At 39.6% G+C, this 20279-nt stretch overlaps 1 protein-coding gene across 1 annotated transcript in view; it reads left to right on the top strand.

Annotated features, from left to right (window-relative positions):
* brinp3a.2 (bone morphogenetic protein/retinoic acid inducible neural-specific 3a, tandem duplicate 2) overlaps positions 1-20079 on the top strand; it is a 62289-nt gene extending 42210 nt beyond the window's left edge. The window contains exons 5-9 of the mRNA XM_023268630.3: positions 2001-2106; positions 2347-2583; positions 7649-7871; positions 17664-18006; positions 18759-20079. Of these exons, the coding sequence (XP_023124398.1) occupies positions 2001-2106; positions 2347-2583; positions 7649-7871; positions 17664-18006; positions 18759-19529 (1680 nt within the window). The 3' untranslated portion in view covers positions 19530-20079. The remainder of the gene's footprint in view (positions 1-2000; positions 2107-2346; positions 2584-7648; positions 7872-17663; positions 18007-18758) is intronic.
* Positions 20080-20279: the final 200 nt, after the last annotated feature.

Genomic DNA, 20279 nt, shown 5'->3' with positions numbered 1-20279 from the left:
ATGCCATGGACTGTTGGTGAAGAAGCTGTAAGATCTAAAGCAGGATTGTTCTCTCAGGAGGTGGTGGTGAAACAAAGCAGAGCTAAAAGTGAAAACCATCAGATGAACAAAAACACCATCTTTGGATCAAAATGCTTTTCTAGCCACCAGTTAGAATTTTATATTAATTTAATTTTCATATAGGCAGACAACTGGAAATACTATGATACCCATAAGTGCCATGATGAAGAAAAAGGGTCAACAGAAATGCAAGAATGAAACACCAAACTACAGTTGCCAAATTCACCCAAAATGGAGCCAAAATCTCAAAGTAAATGGATTCAGGCTGTAAGTAATTATTAACACTGTAATAAATGGATATTTCTCACTGACTTTAACTTGGGAATCCTGGTTAACCTCTTCTATAATGTTATTATGAGCACAAGTGTGTACCTTGGATCTTTATATTCAATTAACAGCTATTTCCAAAAGCAGTTACTCATGTTTTCCTCTAATGGTTATCTTGAGGTGCACATTTAGTCACTGAAATGCTGTAAATGTTCGTCAGCAAACAGACTGTGTGCTCTTCCCTACTTCGCAAATCTTTGGCTCACTTTATGAGATGGCATTATCGGAGGCAGTGTATCTACTGACCCCTAGTGGTGCTGCTTTGAGAGCCGTATTTATTTATTTATTTGCCCCAGTTTAGAGGAGGCAATTCAGCAAATCTGAACCTTTGATTACTCACCTGCTGTGTGTGCCAGTGATCAAAAATTGTTCTTCCTCTGCTTTGCTTCTCCCACTCACCTCTTTGAATGTGTTTGTGAAGTACTTAGAGCACTGTAGCACCTGGATCATTAGTTCCCATCATGAAGGCAAATACCGAACAAAGGTGCAAATCTTCTGCGGAGTTCGAGCCTTTGCCTCCCTTCATACAGTCACGTGACAGGATACAGGTGGCCAATAATGTCCTATTAAGTATTTTAATACACCAGAATGTATCTACAGAGAATAGCAGCTGTGAAGCAAAGCGGAAATTGAATGCTCTGCTCATCAGTCAATGTTTTGCCATATGGCATATAATATGGCATATCAAATAATTCCTTATATGGATTCAATATTCATGTGGTTTGGACCCCAGCATTGTATCTCATTTCCTCACATTCATATCAGCATTAAAATCTCTCATAAGAGAAACAAAGGGATTTATACTCGGCTATAAATATTATAGTCAAAGAATTGAACTCAAATTATCTTCATTTTCCTTTCCCCATTCACAGAGGATATTTATTCTTCCTCTCAACCCTTTCCTCTGGATTAGGCTTTTGATTAAAGACCTCTTTACTGAGTTTTCATTGGCTTGCAGCACCGGCCTCATATGAGTTCCCAAGCCCTTCAGCCCTCTATGATGGTGTTACTGATCGACTGACCCTCATTGTCTCGCCTCATCCATCTGTCACTTTGCACCAACTGTCCTCTGACAAGCCTGACCAGGACAAATTGCTGAACAAAATATGGTGTCCCGCAACCATAAAGAGAGAAAAATGAGTATTGGTTAGGTGCTCTCCACTGTGTCGCGGCAAGAAAAGAGAGAGTGCTGAAATAAGATCTCTTCTTGCAAATGAAGAGAAAAGGTTCCTTTGTTGGAGTTGCTTTGTGGCAAAGGTCAATGGAAAACGTCTTCAATCAGCAGCTAGACAAAAAAGAAACATGTAGCTTTCTTGCATAAAAATGAGTGCAGCAAAGAACCCTTACAGCATTTTAGGAGAATCAAAATGAGCTTACCCTAGTTTTCCATTCCGTTCACATTCACAAGTACAATCGATTATGTTGAAACTGCTTTATTTAAACCAAATAGAGAAAGCTACTTATGTTGTACAAAGAACCTTTTCTTTGGCTCATCAAACTAAGTTTCCTTTAGATATAGTTTGGTGTGAAGAAATCTTAATTAACACTGTGCCTGTCTTAAAATGGATGCAGTGAAGAATTGATAAATAAGCTTCTTATTTGTTGTTGCCCAGGTGACAGAGACACGAACTGGTCCTCTTGGTTGCAGTAACTATGACAACCTTGACTCTGTCAGCTCTGTGCTGGTTCAGAGCCCTGAAAATAAAGTCCAGCTGCAAGGTTTGTCAGATTTCTTTTACCACTTTTTATTGTGATTGCCGTGATCATTTTTTAAAGACCAAACATTCCTCTGAAACGTTTAAGCACACGAGGTAAATAGCAATAACTGTTTGGCATACAGATTTAGATTTTATTGAGTAAGTTATAAGCTCAGCCAGCAATATATTGCCACGACACTTTCACTGTCACTCCCCAAGTTCACAGTTTGATGACGGCACTAAACCCAGCTTCGTTTTACAGGCTTGCAAGTGATCCTTCCAGACTACTTGAGAGAAAGTTTTGTGCAGGCTGCTCTGAGCTACATAGCCTGCAATGGAGAGGGTGAGTTTGTCTGCAAGGACAATGACTGCTGGTGCAGCTGTGACCCCAAGTTCCCAGAATGCAACTGCCCCTATATGGACATCCAAGCCATGGAGGAGAGCCTGGAGAGGATCACAGAGACATGGGGGTTGCTCTATAAAGAATTTGAAGAATCAGGTAAGAAGCCTTAATGAAAGAAATGGATCCCTGCCTCCTTTCACATTGCATCCCTCATCCTAAATGCAAGAAAATCTGACTTTTTGAGCATAAATCATTTATATGAGAGGAAGTGGGGATGAATTCAAGTGTTTTATCTGCATCATTAAATCTGAGGGGGAATCTTATATGCATGTCCCTCCCTACTCTATGATTTATAGGTGAAATATAATAAGTGGTTGAGACTCCTGGATCCTGGTGCACTATCTGCATACAGCGAATTAACAACACGACCAGATTAAAAAAAAATAAAAAATCAACAGCTTTCAGCTCAGGTGGTTTACAATATGTCTGGAGCAGATTAATCAGCTATAAAACCCATTTATTGCCCGTATAGCTTTTCATATCACCGCGGAAACCGAGTTTGAATGGAAGCTCTTAGCATGATGTTTGGTTATTATTGCTGTGCTCGGTCACCCTGCCTTGGCGATTATTACTCAGGTGAAATCAAAATGGATGTCTTTTTTTCCGCTGTTCAGATTTGGCTGAAATATGCCTAAGTGCAATTACTTTCAAAGTTTATGTTTTAATAGCTGGCTGTGAAGCAAGGGCAGGAGCGTGCCCAGCATGCAGACACCTGTAAGTGTCATAAATGTGTCCTTCGGCGAGGGATTTTACATATTTCTAGCTGCCGCTTTATCAGCAGGAGATCTAAAGAGGTCAAAACTCCAGCAGCGCTTGTAGTATGTATCAGAGAGGTACAAGCCCAAACATGTTGGTCAAACAATGAAGTTCTGATGTATACTATAAGTGATGTTGGGGTTTTGACCTTTATGGACTTTATCCCTCCTCTATGCACTTAGGGGAAGTTGTGCCAGTAAACCCAACTTAGATGTTACAACAAAGTACATTTAGTTATTGATATAGACTACTGTTTAAATTTTTTAGGTCACTTAGAAATGTCCATATTTTTTGAAAGAAAAGTCGTTTTTTCAGTCAAGATAACATTAAATTAATCAGAAATACAGTCCAGACATTGTTAATGTGGTAAATGACTGTTCTAGCTGAAAACAGCTGATTTTAATGTAATATCTACATAAGGGTACAGAGGAACATTTCCAGCAACCATCACTCCTGTGTTCTAATGCTACATTGTGTTAGCTAATGTTGTTGAAAGGCTAAATGATGATTAGAAAACCCTTGTGCAGTTATGTTAGCACATGAAAAAAAGTGTGAGTTTTCATGGAAAACATGAAATTGTCTGGGTGACCCCAAACTTTTGAACAGTAGTGTAGATGGAGGTTGAGAATTGTGACTCCTATTGTTAACCTTGAACCCAATGGTGACACTAAAGAATACACAAGAATGCAATGACATGCGAAAAAAAAAACTAAAACTAAACTAAATTAAATTTTCTCACTTCACATAAAATATAAGTGATCATGACTGTGATAAACCTGTTAGTACCAATAATAACATAATTGAAATTGTTCATAATCAGTGTTTTAAACTCAAATAGAACAATATGAGACACCAGTGTTTATTTTTTCCCCCAAACCTAGGCCATATATCCATTCTTTCTCCTCCCTCTTTTTTGCTTTACTGGATATGATAAAAACATGAGATGTAACTTTTCAAAGCACACTTGCCAAATGCTGTGTCCTAATTTAAGTACTCTAAAGTCCACATTTGTAGTCCAAATAGAACAGGCCGCCACGCTCAATCCACTTTCAAAGGCGCCGCCCAATGCAACTGAGAATTGCAGCATTTTTTGCCTCAAACTGTAGGGCACAAATGGTGCATTCTCCGTCTTCTGTAGTAACCCACATTCTGTTGTGTACCGGTCAACTGCTGAACAGAGCAGATGTAAGGTGAGCCTCGTCATTGACTCAAGACTCATGAAAATGTCCCCGCTAGATGTAAATAACAGAGCATAAATGTCTTATCGTTAGGAGCCTAGACATGCTGTAAACAGACGGCTGAAAAATCAAAGTCCACATCGACATATTTCCTGGTAATATGGTACAATAACTTGCAAGTTTTCCATCTGTGTGGAAGTAAAATCTTACCGCTCAAACAATACACTTGGGTATCTTTAGTGCTGTCCCAGTTTTCTACTGCTGGTATTCAAACTTGGTCATCAAAAGTTGCACAATATACTCACATTACATATTGATGCAAGACTCCTGGAACCCACAGATGGAAACATACTTTCCAATAAATATGGTTGTAATATGACTGTCTGTATCTGCCACTCACCATGTTGGTTGGTAGTAAAGAGTAAAGCTGGGTGATGCAATCTAAAATCAATGCTGCAATTAGCTGTCACATTTAAGTGAGGAACAATTAACATGTATTTATCATTCAACAATAAGAACATTTCTTTTCTTTAGTTTCTTTTTTAACTGTTCTGGTGTTTGACAGCAGAATCAATGCTCCACTCTTCTACTGTGTTAAATGTTTCAAACTGTGTATCTGTGAGAATAACATTTTATCTAATATTTAGTGGTTTGGATCGCTGTTCAGCATTGACTGGGAAAAAAAGAAAATAGTTTCACATCTCATTACTTCAGGAAATCACACGTTAAATAACCTTAACGCTAAATACTGCAGGTCATTGCATCACCGAACAAAAGTGCTTAGTAGGGCTGTACCCAACTTAGAATTGTATCGGTCAAATCAGATTTGGATTCAGTACATAGCCTCAAGTCTCTGGCATTAAGACAGTCCATTGACATGAGTTCTAGTCACGATTTTGAACACATTAAGCAAAGAGTATTTACAATTCAATAAGAAGCAGCTGCATATGAAGCAAGATTTGAATGCAAGACATCACTATTTGAAGAGCTGATATGTAATGATAGGTTTCTATATGGATTTGTCAGAATAATAACACATGTACATCTGTTTGAATCAAACTCTGTACCTGCTATGACCACTTTTACATCAAAAACAACATGTAAATGAACAAAGTGATAGAGTTTCAAATACATTTACACCATTGTCCACAATTAAATGTCGGACACTGATTTCAAATGGTTTGCCATGTTTGATGCTGTTGAATGAGAAGCTGGACCAAGGAGTCAGACAGATGATTCAACTAGTCGACTTTTAGGGAGTAGCTCTAGCACTTACGAAGTTAAAACAGTTTAGCAGACAGAGTACAGTTTCCTGCAGGGCTGTAAAATGTCCTGCTTAGGTATGCAATTTCTGCTGTGACCTTTTTCTTTAGCCCATTCTGTGACATGATTCTGTTTAAGATGTTGAATCAAACTGGCTGTATTTCCCTTTTGAGCAGCCACTTTCTTTCTTCTTACAGTATTTGCAAATGGCTTCAATAAGCTCAGTATCATGTTTACAGCTTAAAACATCCTCAGCTCCTGCTGTTTCTATAAAATATGAAGCTTTTTTTTCCTGTTCTTGTCCTTCATACTTGAACCAACTAGGTTAAAACAAAGAAAAATATAGCCAAAGAAAAGTGTTAAAAACTGTAGTTCCTTTACGACCACCTTTACTAACCCTAACCCTAACCCTCCAAAAATGAATGAATCTTCAAAAACTTCATGTTAAAAAGATAAACTTTACAGCAGAAGTTTACCAGTTTTCACGCCTTGGTAATTTTAAATAATCCTGTCTCATCCCTGGATTCATTTTTGAAATTGTTGTTCATAAGCAGCAAGCTAACCTGGAAAATAGAAACATTTCTATTCAGCCACTGGAAAGATTCCCATTTCTTTGATTTTGTTGAAATTAAAGGTGACAAGAACATTGGTGAGAAATGTAAATTGTGTGCAGATAGTGGAACTAAGACTCTTTCATCTGCAAAAAACACAACCTCAAACCTCCTGAAACACCTCCTACACCAGCACAACGACATTAAGCTCATGGAAATACAAACCACTAAAGACTGTGGCTGCAGAAGATTCAAAACTGGATTTTAATCTTGGACAGAAGCCTGCAAGGGACAAACACCTCATAGAGCTGATGGCTGGATATGTGGATACAATGCTACCTTTTTTCATGCTTAACTGTCTATCTTTTAGATATATTCATGAGGAAAGTGCAGGTCATGGGCAACAGAAGGCCCAGAGTTAAAAAAATAAATATTTGCAAGTCATCTAGACAAAAAATACACACTGATTCAAGCTGCACTAAAGATAACATTTACAGAGACGGACTACAGGACAGCTATGTACAGTACCATTCAACAGTTTGGGGTCACCCATGCAGGCAATTTCATGTTTTCCATGAAAACTCACACTTTTATTCATGTGCTAACATAATTGCACAAGGGTTTTCTAATAATCAATTAGCCTTTCAACACCATTAGCTAACACAATGTAGCATTAGAACACAGGAGTGATGGTTGCTGGAAATGTTCCTCTGTACCTCTATGTAGATATTCCATTAAAACTTTTGAACGGTAGTGAACATTTATGAATCAACAGAAGTGTGTTGGCTTCTTTTAATCTTGCCAAATTCACATTAGGCTCAACCTGTTTGCTGTATTAGTATCAGTTTGAGCCAGACAGTGTTTCATGTGACTTGAAACTTTTATATAACCAAACGAACAAACAAACAGGCAAATAAATAAATGTGAATTAATTTCAAATTAAATCACATGTAAGTCTGAATTTTGAGGAAACCTGATGCAATTTCCAATTTTATGGGGTATAATGGAAAAGTAACAGAAAGAGTAGCATAGCAAGGTTCTGCTAGCAGGGACTACCAAGTAAAGTGCTATTATTATGGAGAAAAAAAAACAACTGAATAATTAGTTGTAAATTGCATCTTTTTATCATACACCGATTGTTAGTGAGGTAAACTTTGATTCATTGTTATCTGCAAGTTAAGACAAGGCAGCTCCAGACCACAAAGACTAGGTTTAATTCGTTTCATGACCACATCAACATGACAAAAAGTGGGTGGGTTAAAAAGCCATAATGACAATACATTTATTAATTCAATTAGTCCCCCAGCCCTTGTACAGAGGGTAGTGAATGCTAAACATCCTCTTTGACATAAACACTGCAATGCTGTGTTGATGATAAGTTCTCCCTTTAAAGCGTCTTCTCTGTTGTTCCAGATGAATTCAAAGCCTTCTATGCAAGGCTGCCTCAGAACTATTTCCTGAACGTGTCAACCATACAACACTTGTGGTCCTTGGACAGCCTGTTCCAGTGGCGATATGAACAGTTGGAGAACAGCATGCGGGTCCTCTCCAGACGAGCCCAGAGAGTCATCTTCAAGCTCTTCAGCCTCAGTAAAAGATGTCACCGACAGCCCCAAGTCCGCATACCAAGAGAACGGTGAGTGCAACTACAGCAGCACACATTTACAGTCTCTCCGTGATTTGTGAATGTACTCTAACTTCTAATTTTGTACACCTGACAACTACAATAATTAGAAAAAGGCTGATATGTTTTAGTCACAGAAAACTTCAATATTATTGCATCTTGCTACAGTCAAATACATTGTAGTTTATCACATTATAGCATTTTCTTTTTTAATGTAGTTTTATTTTTGTACATCCTCTTCATTCCTGTTTGATGTTCACCCCCGTAGGAGTTGCATGATTCTGGCATTTTTTTTTGCCCAAAGCTACTGTACATCCAGTCACAGCTTGTGTTCTCTCGATAGACTAATCTAAGAACCTTGAAGGAAGTAAACAAGTCGCCATCTCTGTGGTGGCATTTCACTTGTACATCATTACAATCACCATCACAGAACTGTTGATGTTGGAGATTTCCCTTTGGAATCTTTTTTGTCCAGCTTGAAACAAAACTGGCATTTTCAAAAGCTCGAATATTTCAGGCAAATTTAGCCCAGTTTTTATAGATACTCGTCTTTTTACTCACAGATCACCGTAAATGAGCTCACCTGGCATACTTTAGTGTAGTGGCAACAACAGTAAGCTTCCACAGAAATCCACAAATCTCTGTTCTATTAAATATGTACGCAACTTCATGAAATTTGCATGAAATCATAAAATCTTCATTTCATTTCTCTGGACTTTATCTCCATGAAATCCTCTGATATAGCTTCGAAACCAGGGTTTCTGCTCTGGTTTCGTGGCATAAAAGGAGGGAAAATGTACAACAGCATGCATTTCTGAGCTTCAGAGCGTGTCTGATTGTAAAGTTAGGTAAAATTTTGGAGTAGGGATTAAACATTTGTTGATGAAGTCACTACAAAGCACTTTTCCCACCCACTGCCTAGGAGACTAATCAGATGTATTGAATTAGTTTTTTCTCTTGACGCCTCAGTGACATAATCAGTTCCGAGTCTTCACATCTTTGTTCTCAGCCTTAAACGGTCGTGTGGCAGCAGTTGACCCACTATGTTTGTCCCAGGGCTGCACAGTGGCTTGGTGGTTAGCGCTTTCGCCTTTCAGCTAGAAGGTCCCCAGCTGGTGTCCTGGCCTTCCCCGGGATCTTTCTGCGTGGAGTTTGCATGTTCTCTCTGTGCATGCGTGGGTTTTCTCCAGCTTCCCCTCACTGTCCAAAAACATGCTGAGGTTAACTAACTCTGTTGTCACTCAGCCTGCCTGCCAAGGGCCAGTGATGATCAGGCAGGCTGAGTCACAACATGTAGTCAAAAATCAATTCCGAATCAAAAGTTGGACTCTTCAAAAAGTTTTCAAGAAAGAGTCTTCCAGCTGTCTTCAGAGACTGATGTGAATTATGTTTATTCAATGCAGAGGCTGTATGAACAAACATGAGCAAAATCTCGAGATTTTAACTGACTACACAAAGCATTACATCGTCTTATATGCTTTCTATTGTCTTAAGACCCAACTGGGATGTATATAATGTAATCGTATCAAAAATTTGACCACCTCCTCTTTTTCATTTCTGCTAGGTTGATATTATTTCTGCTTTACTCAACGTGAACTTGGTTTCAACTCACGAGTGCACATGAAGAGAGGACACGCACTTCCGGTCTTAACGCCCTATATGGGCTTCATGGGCTTCCGTTGGGTTGCCGCTTTCCACAGGATTATTTAGAGTATTCCTATTTTCAGTTGACATGTTAGGTCTTTCAATCTTATTATTGTTTGCTCTTAAAATTCACACATCCTATTTGTCTGATTTTATCATTTGTTCAATCTTAAAATGCCACAACTCCAAATCATTCATAGGCGTGAATGTAAGTGTGATTGTTTGTCTCTATGTGTGTAACCCTGTGATAGACTAGTGATCTGTCCAGGGTGTCCCCTGCCTTCATCCTAAGTCTGCTGGGATGGACTCCAACCCCCTGTGACCCTAGTGAGGATTAAGCAGTGTATAGATGATGGATGGATGGATGGATGGATGGATGGATGGATGGATGGATGGATGGATGTTTGTCCCAAAAGGTTTTGCTGATCTGTGACATCCAGGGATAAAAGGAGCACTGGGAAATTGTACTCAAGGAAAATAACTTGGCAAATTTGAAGAAAAAAGTAAAATTACTTACATAAAAGTAAAAAGTAGGTCAGATTTTTTTTAAATATACTGCTTATAATGCTTTGTGATATAACGAACAAAGGAAAGAACATTTTTAGTCCATAATAAAAAGTATGTCGTTGTTTCTCTGATGTCCGTGATGTGCAGGTGGAGAAGAAACGCCCGTTGACACTGACTTTCTTAATAAGAACTTTATTAAAAGAAAGAACAGTATCATACAGACAGAAGTTGTCTGGAAGGATGTCGCCCAATGATCCTCCTCGAACAAAGACCAACGGTCAGTTTTTATACCTTCTGAAAACGTATAGAATTACAGCATCTGGTTTACATCCCCACTAAAGAATGATAACTCCTCAGACAAGACTCCCCTTCTGTGCATTCCTAAGGATTACAAATCAGCAATAGGTTAACAGTGGACTCCAAGGTCAACATAACATAGGATTTCTGGAGCCGAAAAGACATTCCTCAATACTCACTACCTCCTGTTAGTTAAAGGTTCACTTTATGGTCAACAACTATCAGAACTCATATCAGATCAGATACTTCAAGTACAATCAAGTAATCATTGTAGCTGTATTCTTCATCATCACTATGTTCTGGGTGAGCCACACCAAGCCAAACAACACTAAATCCCTTCTCTGTAGACAGGCACTTTGCTGCCAGTGCAAATAACTGATTATCAGTTATGAATATATTACTGCCTTCCTCTGTATAGCCTTAATAGAATTACTCAGAGAAAAAGAACAAATCCACCACGACGTGTGTCCCTAGACCATGCCATGTCTCCCTACTGTCAGTGGTGGGAGTGTGTGTCTGTGGGCGTGTGTGTGTCTGTGTATGTATGTGTGTGTGTGTGTATGTATGTGTGTGTGGACGTGCGTACGTGTGCGTGCTCCTGCAGTTGTGTGCATATATGTATATATGGAGGGAGGGAGGGAGGGATGGGTTTTCTTGTTTTTAATGTTTTTAATGTTGTAAAGCACTTTGCGTTGCATTTTTAACTGTATGAAAAGTGCTCTATAAATAAAGTTTGATTTGATTTGATTTGATTTGATTTAGACTTCATGTAGTAATTTAAAGCTGCATGTCAGTCACGTAACCATCCACTTTTAGAAAATTAACAGCAGCATAAACAGCTATCAGTAAAGCCAGACAAGATGCAGCTCATAAACGAGCACTTTACAGGAAACACACTACATTGCTAGGCAACATATTGCTTTTTGTTTTCCTCTGGACAATGAGTTACAACAATCAATGAGCTTGCCATTGTACTCATCTCTCTGAACAGGCATGTCTAATGAAAACTGCATCCCAATACATCTAGGCTGCAGCAGGGCTTAACTGAGATGTATTCTCTGGCAGAGTATATTTGTATGAGACATATCATAAATACTGTATGTTTCAAATCAACATATCTTTGCCATTTAACATGCTGCTTTACTTTTGTTCTTTTTCAACCAACCAATCTGATATTAGATGAGGCAGGACCAGGTAATGGAGAGAAAGCTTTACAGGGTCAACTGAGCTATTTTCCTAAACAGAACCACGTACGTGTCTAAACACAGCCAAGCTTCTTACATGTAGTTCAGTGATTGTTTTACCTAAATTATGTTGTTTTGGTGCCTAAGCTTAAATAAATAGCAAGTGAAAACCAGAAGTAAACAATGTGTGAAAATGAAACTTTGGGACACAATCACCTCTGAGGTGAGAGTGTTGCTGACTTATGCCTCCATTTTTCCCTTTCTGTGTTGACTTTGTGACTCTTTTCTGCTAGAAGCCATTCATACAATGCCACGATCGTATCTTTAAGTGAGGAAATAGAAAAATGATTTCTTTCAAAACTTAAATGAGAAGGGAGTTTCATTGTAGAGGAATGGGATTTATCGGAGAGAAGACTGCACAGAACATTATTCCATGAGACTTGCACTTCATGCAATCCTCCTAAATTTGAGCTTATACTCAGTTCCTGTGCTACATTGTAAAACACAACAAGCCAGGAATGTTTAGGTTTTTTCTAAAATGTCCTCATTCCTCAATTTATTTATGCCCAGCAAAACAAACCAAGCATTAACCAAGCCAGAAATGGTAATGTTTGTGGTGTGGAGTGAGACCACGAGATTTATACAAACACTAAACATTAGCCAGTGTTCTGAAGCAGCATCGCCAAAGCTACAGAAATATTTAAAATTCAGTGGTGGCATCAGTTGATTAACTGACACTCACATGCTTGCACAAGTTGAGTGCAGAGTTTTTGTATGCTGCCACCTCCTCTACATCTCTGGGTAAAAAAAAAAAAAAAAAAAAAAGCTCACACTGCATAATGAAGCTGTCACCTTTCTTAAAGTTGAACAGATTCTATAAATGTGGCAGAGGATTCTTCTCATGTTCTGCCTCTGTCTCTGCTGCACTTTAATGGGATTCAGATTCATTTAGGTCTGCATTTCAGTCTCCTGTGTCCCTTTCTTTCCTCTCACTTCTGTGGCATTTCATCTTGACCGCCTGGCATGGAGTTAGCAACTTTTCACTCTATACCTGCATATACGGTTTATTTGTAATAAAAACCATTTTGATTGTATTGGAGTACAATTTCTAAAAGTAAATATATTTTAAAAAGAGTACGATTTTGAAAGAAATATCAAAAAGTATAAATAGACAAAAGATCAGTTTCCTAAAGTAACAAGAGGAGTTGTAATACATTACCTCCATTCCTTCTGATATACACTACCATTCAAAAGTTTGGAGTCACTCAGGCAATTTCATGTTTTCCATGAAAACTCACACTTTCATTCATGTGCTAACATAATTGCACAAGGGTTTTCTAATCATCAATTAGCCTTTCAACACCATTATCTGACACAATGTAGCATTAGAACACAGTAGTGATGGTTGCTGGAAATGTTCCTCTGTACCTCTATGTAGATATTCCATTAAAAATCAGCTGTTTCCAGCTAGAATAGTCATTTACCACATTAACAATGTCTAGACTGTATTTCTGATTAATTTAATGTTATCTTCATTGAAAAAGGTGCTTTTTTTCAAAAATAAAGACATTTCTAAGTGACCCCAACCTTTTGAACAGTAGTGTATGTGGTGAAGATTTAGTTCAAACTGTTATGGAAATCACCTAGATGGCTTAAGAGGTTCATTTCTGATTAACTGATTAATCGCCTAAAATTGTATCAAAGTTCTATATTTAGAGTTTTTGTTTATTCCTTTATTTTCCACTGATATTATCCATTCCATCCTTAAAAATTATTAACTTCAAAGACCATAAACTTACTCTTTGCTATTCAATGGCTAGTTGTTGTATTGGGTCTATTCATGAAAGCAACTGGTTGTGAAGAAGGATCACGATACAGGAAGTTCCACCCTGCAGGCTGACATGATTGGTTCCTTGGGTTTGTGATATATGAAACCCCAGAAGTCTGTATTTATGTTGTTGAGATGGTTATTAGCACTCTGCAGCTTTAAGGTGGAAGTACTTCACCATAACCTATTTCACACGATATTCATTCATTCTTCACCTATCAGCACTTACCGTTAGGACATTAGAAAAGAAACCCAACTCTCACCTCATATAACCTATCAAGCCCAACCTCCCCCATTACTTTTTGCTTTGTTAGAAGAACACCATGAACCTTCAGGCTTTGCGGATGAGAGGACAGTCATTATTTGTATGCCGGCAACTTGTCATTTTCCCACCAGAGATATAGACATGTCATTTCAAGTGTTTGATGTTTTTTCAGGTGGTGACATTTTCCAAATCTTAGAGTAATCTTAAGACTGAATAAAATCCCCATTCACACTGAATCGCTTTATCTACCGGAGGGATGATTGCAGAAGCTCATGAATCCAAACATCACTGTCAGTCACACTACTTTCAGTTCGACTCAGCCACCACAGTAATGGTAGCAGTAATGGCGGCGACAGCACATAAATCAACTGTCAGATTAATCTATGCAGTGCACTCTGTTTAATGTCCAGCCTCTCACTATCTGTTGCTCTTTCTTTCGTTCCTCTGTCTCAGTGTACCCTCCCTTTAATCGTTCTTATTCTCCCCACCATATTGCCAAAACACACATTAATCACTGATCTACGCCTCTGATGTTCCCCCCCTCTTGCCAGGAAGCATCTTCAGCCTCTTCTCGACAGTGTTTATCTATGTTATCACCAACACATCAACTGTGAAGCCCTCGCTTTCGTCTCTCTCTTCATAGAAATCTCCATACACTGTGGAGAGAGATTTAGAAAGGGATGTTTGTCAGTTTGCCTTGGAGAGAAACGGAAGCCCTCGAAAAAACCCTTCACTCTCCCTTTACCATCCCGTTCATAACACTTGAGACAGATGAAAGATAGGCGATTGATTTTGTTTCCTGGGGGCTACTTTTGCACTGCGCTGACAATTATGAGCGAGTCGGCTTGGCTTTTGTTGGGCGGTTAATGATAAGACACCACTGTATACTTTGTGCTGAAACTTTTACCATTAGGCATAATGACGTGCATCTTCAGTCTTCAGTACTTCTGCTTTAATCAGCTTAGAGAAGGCCTTTCTCATGCTTCCCCCAGAAAAAGGTGCAGAATTTTTTTCACGTCCGGTTTTGAACGCTTCACTGGAGGAGTCCTCTCATTGTTGTTTTACTACTTCTAGAGTGCAATTAAGATTTGACTCTGAAATTGTCGAATAGCTTTTTAATGATCCTTTCAAGGCATTGGGTAGATTTGACCAATTTTGTCTTTACGGCCACTCTGTTTCAATCACTTTCACTGTTACAGATGAAAAGATCACCTCAAAGGTGTAGTAATTGCACCTCATGATGCTGGTCGTTTTTTCCCTCACATTCTTCATATTGATTGCTTTTTGCTTCCTTGCATTAGTATTGATTTTCCGATTGACTGGTTTGACAAAAATGCTATTAATAGTATATATACAGTACCTCTGACAGAAGATAAATACAACTAGGAATGGTTCTAGAAATAAGTGCAATTGTGCTCCTCCGGGGAACATTCACAGTAGATCTGACAATAAAAAAAGACCAGTAGAATTAGTATAAAACCTTATATGTTTATGATATTAAAGCTGTTTAATGTTTCTTGCTGCAGGCTATCACGAGCAGGAAATATTTTAAGATATAATTAAATTGAGTAGTCTGCAAAGCATAACAAGGACTATTTTTTTTATTTTTTTGTACATTGAACTCTGAACACATTGAACCCACAAGAGAAATCTTTTATATTTTAGACAGCCTTCTTCTTCAAACTTTGTGGTAACAATTCACAGAGGGCCGTATCCTGCATGCACAAAGTAAAGTCCACAAAATACACATTTTTGGTTTTTTTTTTAAACTTCTGGTCTACACAAAGCCTTGACCTCAGCCCATCTTGCACCTTTGAAACGAACTGGAACACTGACTGGGAGCCAGGCCTTATCGCTCAACATCATTATTGAACCTCCCTAATGCTCCTGTGACTGAAAAGGAAAAAAGAAAAACCCTGCAGCCATTTTCCAAAATCTTACCACTTCCCAGGAAAGTGCAGGCAGTTGTAGTAGCAGATTAATGCCAATATACTGAGAATAGCAAGTTAATTTATTACATTAAGGTGTAATGTATTGTCCAGATACATTAACTGAGCTAAAGTCTAAAATCCATTTGATTTTGCATGCATTACATGTGAAAACAAAGCTTGAGTGTCCCTTTAAATCAATGCTGAGAGTTCTTAATACAGAGACAACACCCAATATTTTCAAAATTCAGTGTTGCTTGCTCCTTTAAATGCAATGTAGAAGTTAGAAGACACTGTGATTTACAGCAGTGGTCCGGAGCAGGAGATGTGGGGAACAGGAAGGCTGCACATAATCACACCAGGGAACTAACAGTACAACTACAGTCTTGTCTTGTCGACTGCTTTGCTCTGCTGAAGCTGTCGGAGGTGAAATGCCTTACCCACAGGTAGCGGGTGATGGAAGGAAGAGTCCTTTCAGTTCATTTCCCATGACTGCTTTTTCCATTAGAGGGTTTTGATATTCAAATCAGTGATTTTCTGAACTCAGCCTCGCTTCCCGCTGCCAAGCAAACAATAAGATTGAGATACAGAAGAAAAACGCCCCAAATGTAATCCAGCAAACATTTTCAGATTAGCATAAAGTTTACCTCAATACACCCTCATCAAAGAAGAAGCTTTTTTTTCTTCCAAAAGGAAAGCCAGCAGTATATACTGAACATTTCTTCTCTTCAGCGAGTAAAGAGGATAAGAGGCATAAAGGGATCACAGTAGAGAAAGTGCTACAGACGGGAATCAAACCCCAGTCCACATGGGGGAATTATGTGTATGTCTGAAAGCAAGTTACCCTACGGCTGCAGAGCACTTCTAATATTTATGTCACAAACTGATCAAAGACAACTTGCTCTGTCTCTCGTCTGTCTCTTCGTTTTTAAAAACCGTTTCTGCTCATATTTTTTGCATGTATAACCACCACTAATCGAGCACTATACGACAACAAAAACATAAAACCACCACAGAAATCTCACACCAGGCTTGCTAAGTAACATCCGGCACTTCACACAACACTTTCATATTATCCTAAATATACTCTAATGAATTGTTCTGGAAATGGGCTTGAGAATATGATCTCATTGGAAATATGCCTACCAAAGAGGCAAAGTGTGAATTCACTTGGCAGGGAAGAATTTTTGTTTCCTAATTTTGCATATAAATTCCAAAAGAACAACCATTTTGAGATACTGGAACCACTGTGTCTGGCACTCGTTTCATCGTTCAAGCAGTAGCAGGTCCTATCCATCCATCCATCATCTACACACCGCTTAATCCTCATTAGGGTTGCAGGGTGGCTGGAGTCTATTCCAGCTGACTTAAGGTGAAGGCAGGGGACACCTGGACAGGTCACTAGTATCACAGGGCTACATATACAGACAAACAATCACACTCACATTCACACCTGCGGACAATTTAGAGTTACCAGTTAACCTCAGCACGTTTTTGGACTGTGGGAGGAAGCCGGAGAACCCAGAGAAAACCCACACATGCACAGGGAGAACATGGAAACTCCATGCAGAAAGATTCTGGAAAAGCAGGGCTGCGAAGCGGGGATCCTCTAGCTGCAAGGCGAAAGTGCTGACCACCAAGTCACTGTGCAGCCCAGTAGCAGGTCCCACTTGACCTAACTTAAAACAAAACAAAATTGGAATTTGAATGTTTCATATGTTCTGCAACTTACAGCTGTATCTTCCAATCTTTATGAGCAGTTAAAGTTCAGTGAGTTGTCATGCAGGTTGTTCACTTCTTATAGTACAACCATTAGTAATTCAGTTGAAAACTCCTTTTATTGCATAGCAAGTACAAAGTATGCTCTGAAATGTAGGGGTTGAAATGCTGTTGAAATAATGGTTATATAAAAACCCTGGTCTTTTGACCTGCAAATGACCTAAACCATGCTTACTGAAAGGATCTCAGGCTTACAGTATCAGGCTATTATTTTTAAGGGGCAAGCTGTCTCTGGACCCAGACAGGTCTCCTGGGCCTAATAAAGCCTCTCCCTATTAAACCAGCTCATCCTAAAAGCCTGTTCAATAACCACTACTCCTCTGCCTTTCTCTCCCCATCCTCTGTTTTTTTTTTCTTCCGTCCCTGGTGCAGGCCTCAGTCCTACTGGCTGAGCCACTTCCAGTCTCTCCTGTATTGCTCAGAGAACAACCAGCTTGGTACATTCTCAGAGGAGCTCCACAGCTGCAGCTGCCGGTACGAACACAGCCCCTGTCAACTGCCTCCGCCCTGCTCCGTCGGGGAAGGCTCGGCCTGTGCGGCATGTGCACCAGACAACCACACCCGCTGTGGGAGCTGCAACCCGGGCTTCGCTCTGACGCAGGGAGCCTGCAGGCCGATGGTGGCAGACTCCACGGAGAACTACCTCGGGTTTGAAACAGACCTCCAGGATTTGGAGTTGGGCTACCTACTGCAGAGAGCTGACCGCAGGCTAGAGGTACTTTTCTTTTAGCCTTTGTTTAATCATGTCAGGCTCACTGAGAGTTGGGCTGTCTTTCACAGCAGCAGCCTAGGAAAGATACTTTCGCTCTTGGGAGCCACTCAACATTACAATGTCTTGCCCTTCTGGCAGCTGAGGAACTTTCTGCATTTTTTTCTCCTGGTATACTATGTGTGTTTGAATTCTGTTTGTGGTTTTGAAGCAACTTTTGGTGACAACATAATATTAGTTAATATAAAGAGAAGTAGGCGAGCTTGAAGAGTCACTCCTGACCCTGGAAGCTACAGCTTGATGCACCTCTTGGCCTTCCTTTGAGTGTGGAGTTGGTAAGAGCAACCCCATCCAAAGGCCACAGGATGTCTTTTTTTAAATTATTTTTTTCATTTTACAGTTAAACAAAAATAGACAAAATCTCCCAAATGCGTAGATACATTCTCTTTATATTTTGTAATCCTGTCCTCAATTCCTTTTTTTTTCTTTTCTCTTTTAGTAAATGCCAGCTCCTGCAAATAACAGTGCAGCAATTTTGGCCTTTGGGTTTGTTAAGAGAAATCCAAGGGCACTCTAATGTTCCAATAAGAGTTGCTCACAGGGTGCCAAAAAAGCCCTCACCAGTTTTACATTTGGGGCTTATAGCACAGGAGCATCAGAGCGTACCAGTATTTTTATGAAAACTCAAATATTTCTTTGTGATCTTTCGTGTATATTGAGACAATTCTAATTTTTTTTTTCATTCATATTCCTGATAGGTTCATGCAATCTTCATCAGTAATGACATGCGACTCAATAGCTGGTTTGACCCATCATGGAGAAAGCGGATGCTGCTGACGCTGAAGAGCAACAAGTATAAGTCCAACATGGTCCACATGCTGCTGGGAATATCCCTCCAGATCTGCCTTACAAAGAACAGCACCCTGGAGCCTGTCCTTACTCTCTACATCAACCCTTTTGGAGGGAGCCACTCAGAGAGTTGGTACATCCCTGTGAATGAGAACAGCTTTCCAGACTGGCAGGCCACCAAACTGGACCTGCCCTTTGAGTGCTACAACTGGACTCTGACATTGGGCAACAAGTGGAAGACATTCTTTGAAACCATCCACATCTACCTTCGCAGCAGGATAAAGACCCAGGATGGAGTGAATGACAGTGTTTATTATGAGCCTTTGGAAATGACAGATCCTGCTCGGAACCTGGGCTACATGAAGATCAACAGCATCCAGGTGTTTGGCTACAGCATGCACTTTGACCCGGAGGCGATCCGTGACTTGATTCTGCAGTTGGACTACCCCTACACTCAAGGTTCCCAGGACACAGCCATGCTCCAGCTGTTGGAAATACGAGACCGAGTCAATCGGCTGTCCCCTCCCGGTCAGCAGAGGTTGGACCTGTTTGCCTGTCTTCTCCGGCACAGGCTCAAACTGACTGCCAGCGAAGTGGTTCGCATTTATGCCTCCTTACAGGCCTTCAGCTCACGCCTGCCCAATTCAATGGATTACGAGACCACCAAGCTGTGCAGTTAACAGCTGCTCGAATGAGAGATCTGGACTGTAAACGGCTACGAGGAGAACTTTGGGACATAAGAATTGTGCCCACGATGGTACAGATGCTTACATTTGTGCTCAGTCTCTGTGGATTACCAAACTCTGTGGTTAATCAGGAGACAACCAGCTGTGGACAGCTGAAGAATGTACTCATCTGGTTGTTTTGGTTTTTGTTTTGTGGCTACTACCTTCAGTGCTATATTATAAAGATGGGGTGGATCAGTGAGGAAATGCACAAATGTTTCTCCAGAACAAACTGCAACAAAAAGAATTCTACAGTAGAAATATATCAGATACCGCTACATAAAGTTGAACCATCCTGTTTCAATATGACTGCTCATTTATACTGTAAGTACCAATGCCAAATGAATGGACATTTTATGGTGAAAATGGTACAGTCTGTTTGTTTGTAATTTTTATATGTTCCTTTGCTTTAGTGACAGTGCACTTTCCATGAAGACCAGAATACAGTGGTGTCAGTCAAGATTTTGTAGATAAATTGGTATTAAAACATCATGTTATAACAGAATATAGCTGTTGGAACCATTTTTAATAATCCCCTTGGGGTAAAGCACCTGGATGCAAGGATTTATAACCACCACACACTTATGTTAATTTATTATTGTTCATAAACTGACACGTGAAAGTAGTTAGACGAGAGCGTCTAACTACTTTCACGTGTCTCAACATTTTATGCTTGCTTCATTTAGCAGAAATTCACCCAGGAAA

Source organism: Amphiprion ocellaris, chromosome 2, assembly GCF_022539595.1.
Source record: "Amphiprion ocellaris isolate individual 3 ecotype Okinawa chromosome 2, ASM2253959v1, whole genome shotgun sequence".
Lineage (NCBI taxonomy): Eukaryota > Metazoa > Chordata > Actinopteri > Pomacentridae > Amphiprion > Amphiprion ocellaris.
The sequence above is the reverse complement of the archived record's forward strand: the minus strand, read 5'-3'. Positions and strand labels throughout refer to the sequence as shown.